Source organism: Pelophylax lessonae (genome assembly GCF_965119305.1).
Source record: "Pelophylax lessonae genome assembly, chromosome: 3".
Taxonomy (NCBI): Eukaryota; Metazoa; Chordata; class Amphibia; order Anura; family Ranidae; genus Pelophylax; species Pelophylax lessonae.
In genome coordinates, this window is record NC_138770.1 from 554,969,785 (window position 1) to 554,982,307 (window position 12,523).

The 12,523-nt window shown below is 46.5% G+C and overlaps 1 protein-coding gene across 2 annotated transcripts in view; it reads right to left on the reverse strand.

Moving 5' to 3' along the window:
* Nucleotides 1–12,523, reverse strand: part of MERTK (MER proto-oncogene, tyrosine kinase) — a 171,426-nt gene that overhangs the window by 113,462 nt on the left and 45,441 nt on the right. For both annotated transcript variants that reach the window (XM_082251929.1, XM_082251928.1), the window contains exon 5: nucleotides 155–241. In XM_082251929.1, coding sequence (XP_082108055.1) covers nucleotides 155–241 — 87 coding nt within the window. The remainder of the gene's footprint in view (nucleotides 1–154; nucleotides 242–12,523) is intronic.

Sequence of the window (12,523 nt, forward strand, 5' to 3'; positions counted from 1 at the left end):
ACTGTAGAAATAATACATAAGTATACATTATAACTTATTTTGATGTCCACCATCAATTTATCTCTAGAAGTCCAGCTGACTATTGATGCTAAGGAAGCGTTGATCTACGTCATTGACACACTACATGATTAAAGAATGGTCATAAACTGCTCACCTTTAATGTTGATTTTCACATTATTGGAAGTGGTCAGTCCTTTCTCATTATGTGCTTCACAACTGTATATTGCCGGTTCATCCAAACCTATTACAAAATACACAAGCGTCAAAGAAAAATAACTTGTAACATGACTATAACAAACTAGAACTTTTTATCATTGGGTGAACAAAATCAGCCAACTTAAGTCACACAACAGAAATGGAACAGAACATTCCAATATTATATAATAGAATTAAACTGGTATTAAATCCAAAAATAAACATTTATTATACTGCCTAACAATTCTTAGATGTGATGGCTGACTTAGGTTTCTTTTTTAAGCTTTCTTCCCTTTATTTTCACCTGGTGATCCTGCCAGTAAGTCTGCCGCTTTTTAACAGAACAAGCTGCCCTGCAGATTTATTTTGTATCCCAAATCCCCTGCCATTCTCCTGATTTTTATTATACAGGTTGGTGTGAGTAAAAAAAAAAAAAAAAAAAAAGAACACTAAATTAAATCAAATAAACTAGCCTACGTATATCCCAACTTTCCCTTTTTTAAGGAAATCTGTATTGGAAGATAAAAACATAGCCTAATTGTGGTCGCCTCCAATCAGCTTCAGGCTATGGATCAAAAAAGGGAAGATTTATAGCCTCTGCCAGCTATTTATTATTGTTGGTGACTCCTTGTTTCCTGCCTCAGTGAGCGCACAGTATCAAAAACACTTTTTAGGTGGAACAGGGAAGGGTAGGATAGGATTCTCTCTCAAGTTTTTATAGATGGGGAGAAATCCCACACTCATTGCGTGATCATCAGGACAGTAAGTAATGGGAAATCTCACCCATACGGCATGGACAGCAAAAAAAATAAATAAATAAATAAAAAAGTGAGTGAGAAATGGTATCTGGAGTTCTCTTTTAATTAAAGCTTATCATGTGAAAGGTTTTAGAATTTTAGTACATTATGTGTTCCTAGCTAATGTTCATATCCTTTTATACTGAGCTGTAACTGCCTTGGACAGGATCTCCAACACATTTAAAGTGATTATAAATAACCATCTTGTAAAACAACCCATTCAGTTTAAAATAGAAATGAAATGCACAACATTTTTGGATAAAAAAAATAAATAAAACATTATAATCACCTTTTTTAGAAGTGATCACATTCCCTCTGTTCTCAGCTGCATAAGACCTGGGGGGGAGGAGAATCAGCAACACACTGAGCTTCCCAGTGAATAGCTGTGCACCGGATACAATTCAGGACAAGTCTGATCATTGGAGGAAAGCAGGCTGAGTTCCCTGCATAGCTAGAGAACTGACCATGGTGTGCTCTCCTGCTTAGTGTAGTCAGGTTTTAATAGGAAAGCAGAGGGACTGGCAGGAAGACCAGGGATTACACATAAAGGAACCAATACAAAGATAACAGGAAACTTTCTCATACAAGTAAACGGTACAACAGCCACATATCAGGAATATGAAGTGTTGGGGGTAGCAAACGCCTCAAGTTTACCTAATAAAAATTAAAAAAAAAAATCAGCACAAGAAACATTACTTATCTTCAGTGAGAGACCGTATGTTCCTGTGCTGCTGCACCCTCCATTTGCCAAAATCTTTCTCCCCAAATATTCTACACCAACCCCCCAATCCACCCCCCCCCCCTGCCAGCCACCCCCAGTTGCCGTAATCGTTGGGGTTTTAACAATCTCTTATTAAAAGAGTCTTACTATGTCCATCCTTTCCACCCAGCTCCTCCATCCATAGAGGCCATTACAGCTTCTATGACTGAAACACAACCTATGAAAGGAGGGGACAAACTTTTCAATCATGCACCCATCGTCTATTCATAGATCCTGTTAGGTACAAAGTAACGGCTTCTACGAATGGAGGTGCTGGGCAGAGAAAGTGGGCATTGTGAGGCACTCTTAATGGGGGCCTGTAGCAGCCCCTTAGTTCTATTAACTCCCGCGCCAGATGAGTACATTGTAAGGGGTGGGAGGGTGGGGTCATCGGAGAAGAAGAAAGATTGCCACTGAACTAGAAGACAGAAGTACAAGGGACACATAACCCTGAAGGTAAGTAATGTACCTTGGCTGGGCTGAGGCTTGCCAGCCACACATACGTTGTGTTTCGCATAGGACCTGACCCAAAAAATCTTAGAGGGGGGAGCAGGGGTAGATTTTGGAAGGGGGGATAGAGTCCCTGAGTATAGGGATCGGGGTGGGTGCTGGGGTGTGGGGCCAGTGAGGGGGGGGTGGAGTGTGTGGGGGGTCGGGTGGGAGAGTTTTCCCCCCTAATCATGGGGTGTTGGCTTCTGTGCTGTGTTTTTGATTACACAGCACAAAAGCTAACCAATAAAATATGTATGTCCAATAAAATAATTTTTGTGTTTGCTAGCTTTTGTAAGTGCTGTATTCCTTTGTGGTGTTTTGCTAGTTTGGTTTCTGGAAGCACCTCCCCTGATTTTGGGTTTAGGCACCACTCACACACCATTCCCAGGATCTGACACAATTGTGTGGGGTTTTTTGACGTAATTTACCTTATGCTGATTTTTTTTTTTCTTTTAACTAAATTTAGGCTTTGAAGAGGAATTCTGGGATAAGCAATAATTTGCGAAACACAAGAGGCATATGTATTCTTACTAGAATCTTGGTATGCTATGTGTATTTCTTCCAGATCTGTGCAATAATACAGTGTTTTGCTTTGCCTATGTGCAAGAGCTTCCTGTAATAAAGCTCAGTCACTGTTGCCCTATCTCCTTGTGCAAGGCCTTGTATCTGCCCCTCTCTCAGAGATTCCTGCAAGCAGCCTGTAAAGGTCCATGCACGCTGGGTTTAAAAAAAGGTCGTTTAGAGGCATATTTTAAGCTCAGCGTTTAGAGCAGGGATCCTCAAACTACGGCCCTCCAGCTGTTCTTCACATCCCATGAGGCATTGTAAAACTCTGACATGCACAAACATGACTAGGCATGATAGGAATTGTAGTTCCTGAACAACTGGAGGGCCATAGTTTGAAGACCCCTGCTTTAGAGGCAGAAAAAAAACCCTTCAGGTTTACATTTTTTGAGTTTTCTGGCAGAAAAAAATGCTAAATGCTCCTAAATGCCTGTACAAAAGTGCTCTATATAAGCGTTTTGTTCTGCCAAAAGAACTGGTGTGTGAGCCTGTTGTGTTCCCTCCTCTGCTCAGCTCTCTGCACAGGTTATGTACAGCACAGCGATGATGTCAACAATATATTTTTACTGTGTAAAGAACAAAAAGAGGGTGCACCGACTATGTGCATTACCCAAATGGAGTTTATTAAAATGAAATGAGGAATTATACTCACAAAAATGTAAAAAGCATATCAATCCACACATGGACCCAAAGTAACAGGTCATCAGGACAGTGTCCAGCATGCCGGAGGACCTTCAAAATGACCGACTTCAGAGCTGGCTGGCTCTGAAGAAGAGGGGAATCCCCCCTCGAAACGCGTCAGCCATTTGGAAGGTCCTCCGGCATGCTGGACACTGTCCTGATGACCTGGTTACTTTGAATCCATGTGTGGATCGATATGCTTTTTACATTTTTATGTTTGTGAGTATAATTCCTCTTATTTCATTTTAATAAACTTCATTTGGGTAATGCACAAGGTTGGTGTGCCCTCTTTTTGTTCTTTACACAATGTTCCCATCGGGTTCCCCTGACCCTAGGAGGGCAGCAAAATCTGTGCTTATACCCGGAGATCTTTGCAAAGGCATTTTTTTTACACATAGTAAATTTATATATTTTGTGGCTATTGAAGAATACGTATTAATGAAAGTTTTAAGCAACACAACTCAGCAAAATGATTAAGGCTGGCCATCATCTTCTCCCGGAAGGGAGGGTGGGGGAAGCCATCCCTGCTGGGAGAATACAGTGATTATTGCTTGTGGCTATAGCAGCCGCTAGCGATAATCGCAGGTAAACCCCGGCATGCTGGTTGTACCCAAATTAGTACATTCAGCCTGCCCATACATTGCAGAAACCAGCCCAGAGTCAAACCGTGAATGGCCTGCCTAATTGATACTAAATCATTTACCGTATTTTCCGGCGTATAAGATGACCCCCCTACTTTTCAAGTTAAAATATTGCTTTTGGGATATACTCGCCATATAAGACTACCCCCCTTCCGAAGCAAGGCAACACCATTGAAAAACATTTTCTCAGATCTCTTGTATGTCTCCAAGGTACTGTAAGAAAGTGAGATAACCATTCAAACAGCACACTAGGTGCTGCATGGCTCTGTCACAGTGTGCCACATAGCTTTTGGGTACCGATTTTGTTATTGCTAAACTGTGTTATAGTCTATCATTCAGTACTAGGGTTGAGCGGACACCTAGATGTCCGTGTTCGACGGGTTCGGCCGAACTTTAAAAAAAAGTCCGGGTCCGTGTCCCGGACTTTTACCGAACTTTTCCCGGACACCGAACCCCATTGAAGTCAATGGGGACCCGAACTTTAAGGCACTAAAATGGCTCTAAAACACCAAAGGAAAGGGCTAGAGTGCTGCAAATGGCAGCAAAACGTAATTAAGAGCATGGCAAGTGCTCTGCAAACAAATGTGGATAGGGAAATAACTTAAAACAACAAAAAAAAACAGAAAAATAAAACAATGTTCTTCTTCATCTCTGAAGGACGAGGCCCATATGGAGTAGGAGGGAGGTTGAGGTGGTGGTGGATGTGGCGGTGACATAGGCGTGCGCACAGGGTGTGCTGGGTGTGCCTGGGCACACCCTAATCACCTAGGGCACATAGCATTGCCAGTGAGGAGATGGGAAAGATCTCCCTGGGACCTGCTCTGCTCTATTTCTCCTTGCCTACAGGTACATGGCCCCGATACATTACTCTCCCTGCTGGCAAACACATGCATGTGTATTTCAACTTTGGGGTGCACACCTTAATGCAATAGGCTGCGCACACCTATGGGCGGTGTAGGTGGAAGCGGCGGTGGAGGAGGACCAGGGCCGGATTAACAGCATCATGGGCTTGGTGCTGAGGATTTTGAAGGGCCTTAGGGCCGTGCCTTGCCATGCACCCAGAGGAGGAAGGGTGCAGCCATGCATGCCTAATTCAACATGGGATGCTGTCTCTGAAGCCCATAAACACATCCATGCATCGCCAACTGTCCCTCCTTGTCCGGCCTTCACGCTGTGTGGGGAGGTTCTGAGGGTGCTGCCTGGGGAAGCGAGCATAGAAGCCAGACTTCTGTGTTTACAAGTGACAGAAGAGCGGTAACAGTGAATATGGCCAACCCGGGGCCTATATAAAAGGTAGGGGCCTGGAGCTGCAGCTCCAATAGCCCCTACATTAATCTGGCCCTGAGGAGGAGGACGAGGTAGCCAACACTGCTTCTTTTCACAAATTTTAAATGAGGGTACACCCCAAAAGAGTGAGAAAGAGCAAAAATGGAACAATGGGTGGGTAAGGTCGGTATCCATTGCTATTCTGCATAAGGTACGGAAAAGTCCCGTGGGATCCATGCCTGGTTCATTTTAATGAACGTGAGCTTGTCCACATTGTCTCTGGACAGGCGGCTGCGCTTGTCTGTTATAACGCCCCCAGCCGTGCTAAATACCCGTTCAGATAATACACTGGCTGCAGGGCACGCCAGCACCTCCAAGGCGTAAAGGGCAAGCTCAGGCCATGTGCCCAATTTGGAGACCCAGAAGTTGAAGGGGGCAGACCCGTCATTCACTACATGTAGGCGTGTGCACACATACTGCTCCACCATGTTGGTAAAATGCTGCCTCCTGCTAAGACGTTCCATCTGAGCTGCTGGTGCTGCTGTTTGTTGTGGCGTGCTGACAAAGCTTTTCCACATTTCGGCCATGCTAACCCTGCCTTCTGAGGTGCTGGCGGTGCCCTGGTTGCGTTGGCGACCTCCTCCTCCTCCTCCTCTGCCTTGTGCTTCCACTGTGGCCCCGCTGTCAGATGGGAATGCCAGCAGCATGGCGTCTACCAGCGTGCGCTTGTACTCGCGCATCTTGCGATCGCGCTCCAGTGAGTGAATTAAGGACGGTACGTTGTCCTTGTAACGGGGATCCAGCAGCGTGGCCACCCAGTAATCAGCACAAGTTAGAATGTGGGCAACTCGGCGGTCGTTGTGGAGACACTGCAGCATGTAATCGCTCATGTGTGCCAGGCTGCCCAGAGGCAACGAAAGGCTGTCCTCTGTGGGAGGTGTATGGTCCGTGTCCTCTGTATCCCCCCAGCCACGCACCAGTGATGGCCATGAGCTGGCCTGGGTGCCACCCTGCTGTGAACATGGTTCCATCTCCTCCTCCAGCTCCTCCTCCTCCTCATCCTCCTCATCCTCCAGAACTGTGCCCCTGCTGGACAATTGCGTCCCTGGCGTTTGCGTGTGCAGGAACCCACCCTCGGAGCCCCTTGCGAATGACTGCCCTGAAAGCCTTGGAAATGTTACCTCTTCATCCTCCTCCTCCTCCTCATCCTGTGCCACATCCTCTTCCATCATCGCCCGAATTGTTTTTTCAAGGAGGCATAGAAGTGGGATAGTTAAGCTGAGAACGGCGTCATTGCCACTGGCCATGTTGGTGGAGTACTCAAAACAGCGCAACAAGGCACACAGGTCTCGCATGGAGGCCCAGTTATTGGTGGTGAAGTGGTGCTGTTCCGCAGAGCGACTCACGCGTGCGTGCTGCAGCTGAAACTCCACTATGGCCTGCTGCTGCTCGCACAGTCTTTCCAGCATGTGCAAGGTGGAGTTCCACCTTGTGGGCACGTCACATATGAGGCGGTGAGCGGGAAGGCCGAAGTTACGCTGCAGCGCTGCCAGGCGAGCAGCAGCAGGGTGAGAACGCCGAAAGTGCGCACAAACGGCCCGCACTTTCTGCAGCAGCTCTGACATATCGGGGTAGTTTTTAAGGAACCTCTGCACCACCAAATTCAGCACATGCGCCAGGCAAGGGATGTGCGTCAAACCGGCTAGGCCCAGAGCTGCTATGAGATTTCGCCCGTTATCGCACACCACCAGGCCGGGCTTGAGGCTCGCTGGCAGCAACCACTCATTTGTCTGCTGTTCCATGCTCCTCCACAACTCCTGCGCGGTGTGTGGTTTGTCCCCCAAACAGGCAAGTTGTAAAACTGCCTGCTGTCGTTTACCCCTGGCCGTGCTGAAGTTGGTGGTGAAGGTGTTACGCTGTCCGGATGAGGAGGCGGTAGAGGATGAGGAAGCGGAGTAGGAGGAGTTAGGAACAGGAGGCAAACTGAAGCGCCCTGCAATCCTCGGTGGTGGAAGGACATGCGCCAAATTGCTATCCGCCTCAGGCCCATCCGCCACTGCATTTACCCAGTGTGCCGTTAGGGAGATATAACGCCCCTGACCGTGCTTACTGGTCCACGTATCCGTAGTTAGGTGGACCTTGGCACAGATGGCGTTGCGCAGTGCACACCTGATTTTTTCCCCCACTTGGTTGTGCAGGGAAGGGATGGCTTGCCTGGAAAAGTAGTGGCGGCTGGGCACGACGTACTGTGGGACAGCCACCGACATAAGGTTTTTAAAACTGTGCGTCTCCACCAGACGGAATGACAGCATTTCAAAGGCCAATAATTTTGAAATGCTGGCATTCAGGGCCAGGGATCGCGGGTGGGTAGGGGGGTACTTCCTCTTCCTCTCAAGTGTTTGGGAGATGGAAAGCTGAACGCTTCCACGGGACATTGTGGAGATGGTTGTTGGTGACCCAGGTGGTGGTGTTGCTGACAGATCGTCTGTTTGCGGGGTGGCAGGTGCCGGTATCACTACAGATGTGGCTGGAGCGGCCGAGACTGCAGCAGAAGAGGAAGCAGGATGAGCCAGAGACGTTTCTTGGTTTTGAAGGTGTGTACTCCACTGCAGCTCGTGCTTTGCACTTAGATGCCTGATCATGCAGGTTGTGCTCAGGTTGAGAAGGTTCATGCCTCGCTTCAAGCTCTGATTGCACAGGGTGCAAACCACTCGTGTCCTGTCATCAGCACATTTTCTAAAGAACTTCCACGCTAGAGAACTCCTTTGAGCTGACTTTGGTGCGCTCGTTCCCTTGCTGCGTTGGGCAGTAGCGGGCGTAGTGTCTAGGGCACGGCCGCTCCGCTTCTGCACCCTGCTCCCTCTTCTGCTGTGCTGGTGGCTCTGTGCGACCACCGCCTCTTCCTCCAAACTACTCAGTTCACCTGCATGACGTTCATTCCATGTGGGGTCGAGGACCTCATCGTCCTCCACATCATCTTCCACCCAGTCTTCACCCCTGCCCTCCTTGTCGGTCTCCACAATGCTGAACGCCGCAGCAGTTGGCACCTGCGTTTCGTCATCATCGGAGACGTGCTGCGATGATCCTTGCATGTACTCATCTTGAGAAATAAGTGGTTGGGCATCGCTGCACTCAATCTCTTCCACTTCTGGGGCAGGGCTAGGTGGATGGCCCTGGGAAACCCTGCTGACAGAGTCCTCAAAAAGAATAAGAGACTGCTGTATGGCTTGGGGCTCAGACTGCTGGCCTGATTTGCAAGGGGGTGAGGTGAAAGACGGTTGGACATTGGCTGCAGGTGCCAACTCTGACCTTTCTGCAGTAGACTGGGTGGGAGACAATGTGAAGGAACTGGAGGCACTGTCAGCAGCAAACCAATCTACTATCGCCTCAACTTGTTCTGGCCTCATCACTTCTAGGGGCGTTTGATGCCCTACCAAATACTGATGCAGGTTCTGTCGCCTACTCACACTTGAGGAAGGTGTTTCACTTGTGCGTGTAGCTGGCACAGATCGACCATGTCCTCTCCTTGCAACAGGAGCTCTACCAGCAGCACCACGACCCAGGCCACGGCCCTTATTTGACGGTCTCCTCATATTTCTGTAATTTAAGATCTTGCCCTAGAAAGGTTTTTATTGAATAGCGGAATAGAAAATATGATCCAAAAAAAGTGTATGTATATCACACGTACACAACCACACTAGGCCCCAATTACTATTGTTTGTACCCCTAAAAGGCTAGATGAGGAGTAGGGGGAGTATGGAACAGGCAGCACCCTCAAACCTTCAGAAGTATGAGATGAACCCCAACAACTTGGAAAGGTGGATCTCTCTCACACGTACCGACACAGACTATCCCGCAATTCAATTGATCCTCAAAGGTTTTTATTGAATAGCGGAATAGGAAATATGATCAAAAAAAGTGTATGTATCTCGCACGTACACAACCACACTAGGCCCCAATTACTATTGTTTGTACCCCTAAAAGGCTAGATGAGGAGTAGGGGGGGTATGGAACAGGCAGCACCCTCAAACCTTCAGAAGTATGAGATGAACCCCAACAACTTGGAAAGGTGGATCTCTCTCACACGTACCGACACAGACTATCCCGCAATTCAATTGATCCTCAAAGGTTTTTATTGAATAGCGGAATAGGAAATATGATCAAAAAAAGTGTATGTATCTCGCACGTACACAACCACACTAGGCCCCAATTACTATTGTTTGTACCCCTAAAAGGCTAGATGAGGAGTAGGGGGGGTATGGAACAGGCAGCACCCTCAAACCTTCAGAAGTATGAGATGAACCCCAACAACTTGGAAAGGTGGATCTCTCTCACACGTACCAACACAGACTATCCCCCAATTTAACTGATCCCCAAAGGTTTTTGATTAAATAGCGGAATAGAAAATATGATCCCAAAAAAGTGTATGTATATCACACGTACACAACCACACTAGGCCCCAATTACTATTGTTTGTACCCCTAAAAGGCTAGGAGTAGGGGGAGTATGGAACAGGCAGCACCCTCAAACCTTCAGAAGTATGAGATGAACCCCAACAACTTGGAAAGGTGGATCTCTCTCACACGTACCAACACAGACTATCCCCCAATTTAACTGATCCCCAAAGGTTTTTGATTAAATAGCGGAATAGAAAATATGATCCCAAAAAAGTGTATGTATATCACACGTACACAACCACACTAGGCCCCAATTACTATTGTTTGTACCCCTAAAAGGCTAGGAGTAGGGGGAGTATGGAACAGGCAGCACCCTCAAACCTTCAGAAGTATGAGATGAACCCCAACAACTTGGAAAGGTGGATCTCTCTCACACGTACCAACACAGACTATCCCCCAATTTAACTGATCCCCAAAGGTTTTTGATTAAATAGCGGAATAGAAAATATGATCCCAAAAAAGTGTATGTATATCACACGTACACAACCACACTAGGCCCCAATTACTATTGTTTGTACCCCTAAAAGGCTAGGAGTAGGGGGAGTATGGAACAGGCAGCACCCTCAAACCTTCAGAAGTATGAGATGAACCCCAACAACTTGGAAAGGTGGATCTCTCTCACACGTACCAACACAGACTATCCCCCAATTTAACTGATCCCCAAAGGTTTTTGATTAAATAGCGGAATAGAAAATATGATCCCAAAAAAGTGTATGTATATCACACGTACACAACCACACTAGGCCCCAATTACTATTGTTTGTACCCCTAAAAGGCTAGGAGTAGGGGGAGTATGGAACAGGCAGCACCCTCAAACCTTCAGAAGTATGAGATGAACCCCAACAACTTGGAAAGGTGGATCTCTCTCACACGTACCAACACAGACTATCCCCCAATTTAACTGATCCCCAAAGGTTTTTGATTAAATAGCGGAATAGAAAATATGATCCCAAAAAAGTGTATGTATATCACACGTACACAACCACACTAGGCCCCAATTACTATTGTTTGTACCCCTAAAAGGCTAGGAGTAGGGGGAGTATGGAACAGGCAGCACCCTCAAACCTTCAGAAGTATGAGATGAACCCCAACAACTTGGAAAGGTGGATCTCTCTCACACGTACCAACACAGACTATCCCCCAATTTAACTGATCCCCAAAGGTTTTTGATTAAATAGCGGAATAGAAAATATGATCCCAAAAAAGTGTATGTATATCACACGTACACAACCACACTAGGCCCCAATTACTATTGTTTGTACCCCTAAAAGGCTAGGAGTAGGGGGAGTATGGAACAGGCAGCACCCTCAAACCTTCAGAAGTATGAGATGAACCCCAACAACTTGGAAAGGTGGATCTCTCTCACACGTACCAACACAGACTATCCCCCAATTTAACTGATCCCCAAAGGTTTTTGATTAAATAGCGGAATAGAAAATATGATCCCAAAAAAGTGTATGTATATCACACGTACACAACCACACTAGGCCCCAATTACTATTGTTTGTACCCCTAAAAGGCTAGGAGTAGGGGGAGTATGGAACAGGCAGCACCCTCAAACCTTCAGAAGTATGAGATGAACCCCAACAACTTGGAAAGGTGGATCTCTCTCACACGTACCAACACAGACTATCCCCCAATTTAACTGATCCCCAAAGGTTTTTGATTAAATAGCGGAATAGAAAATATGATCCCAAAAAAGTGTATGTATATCACACGTACACAACCACACTAGGCCCCAATTACTATTGTTTGTACCCCTAAAAGGCTAGGAGTAGGGGGAGTATGGAACAGGCAGCACCCTCAAACCTTCAGAAGTATGAGATGAACCTCAACAACTTGGAAAGGTGGATCTCTCTCACACGTACCAACACAGACTATCCCCCAATTTAACTGATCCCCAAAGGTTTTTGATTAAATAGCGGAATAGAAAATATGATCCCAAAAAAGTGTATGTATATCACACGTACACAACCACACTAGGCCCCAATTACTATTGTTTGTACCCCTAAAAGGCTAGGAGTAGGGGGAGTATGGAACAGGCAGCACCCTCAAACCTTCAGAAGTATGAGATGAACCCCAACAACTTGGAAAGGTGGATCTCTCTCACACGTACCAACACAGACTATCCCCCAATTTAACTGATCCCCAAAGGTTTTTGATTAAATAGCGGAATAGAAAATATGATCCCAAAAAAGTGTATGTATATCACACGTACACAACCACACTAGGCCCCAATTACTATTGTTTGTACCCCTAAAAGGCTAGGAGTAGGGGGAGTATGGAACAGGCAGCACCCTCAAACCTTCAGAAGTATGAGATGAACCCCAACAACTTGGAAAGGTGGATCTCTCTCACACGTACCAACACAGACTATCCCCCAATTTAACTGATCCCCAAAGGTTTTTGATTAAATAGCGGAATAGAAAATATGATCCCAAAAAAGTGTATGTATATCACACGTACACAACCACACTAGGCCCCAATTACTATTGTTTGTACCCCTAAAAGGCTAGATGAGGAGTAGGGGGAGTATGGAACAGGCAGCACCCTCAAACCTTCAGTATGAGATTGTGTTCACTGTACCCCACAAAGATTGAGTTCACTGCACCCCACAATGATTGTGTTCACTGCACCCCACAAAGATTGTGTTCACTGCACCTCACAAAG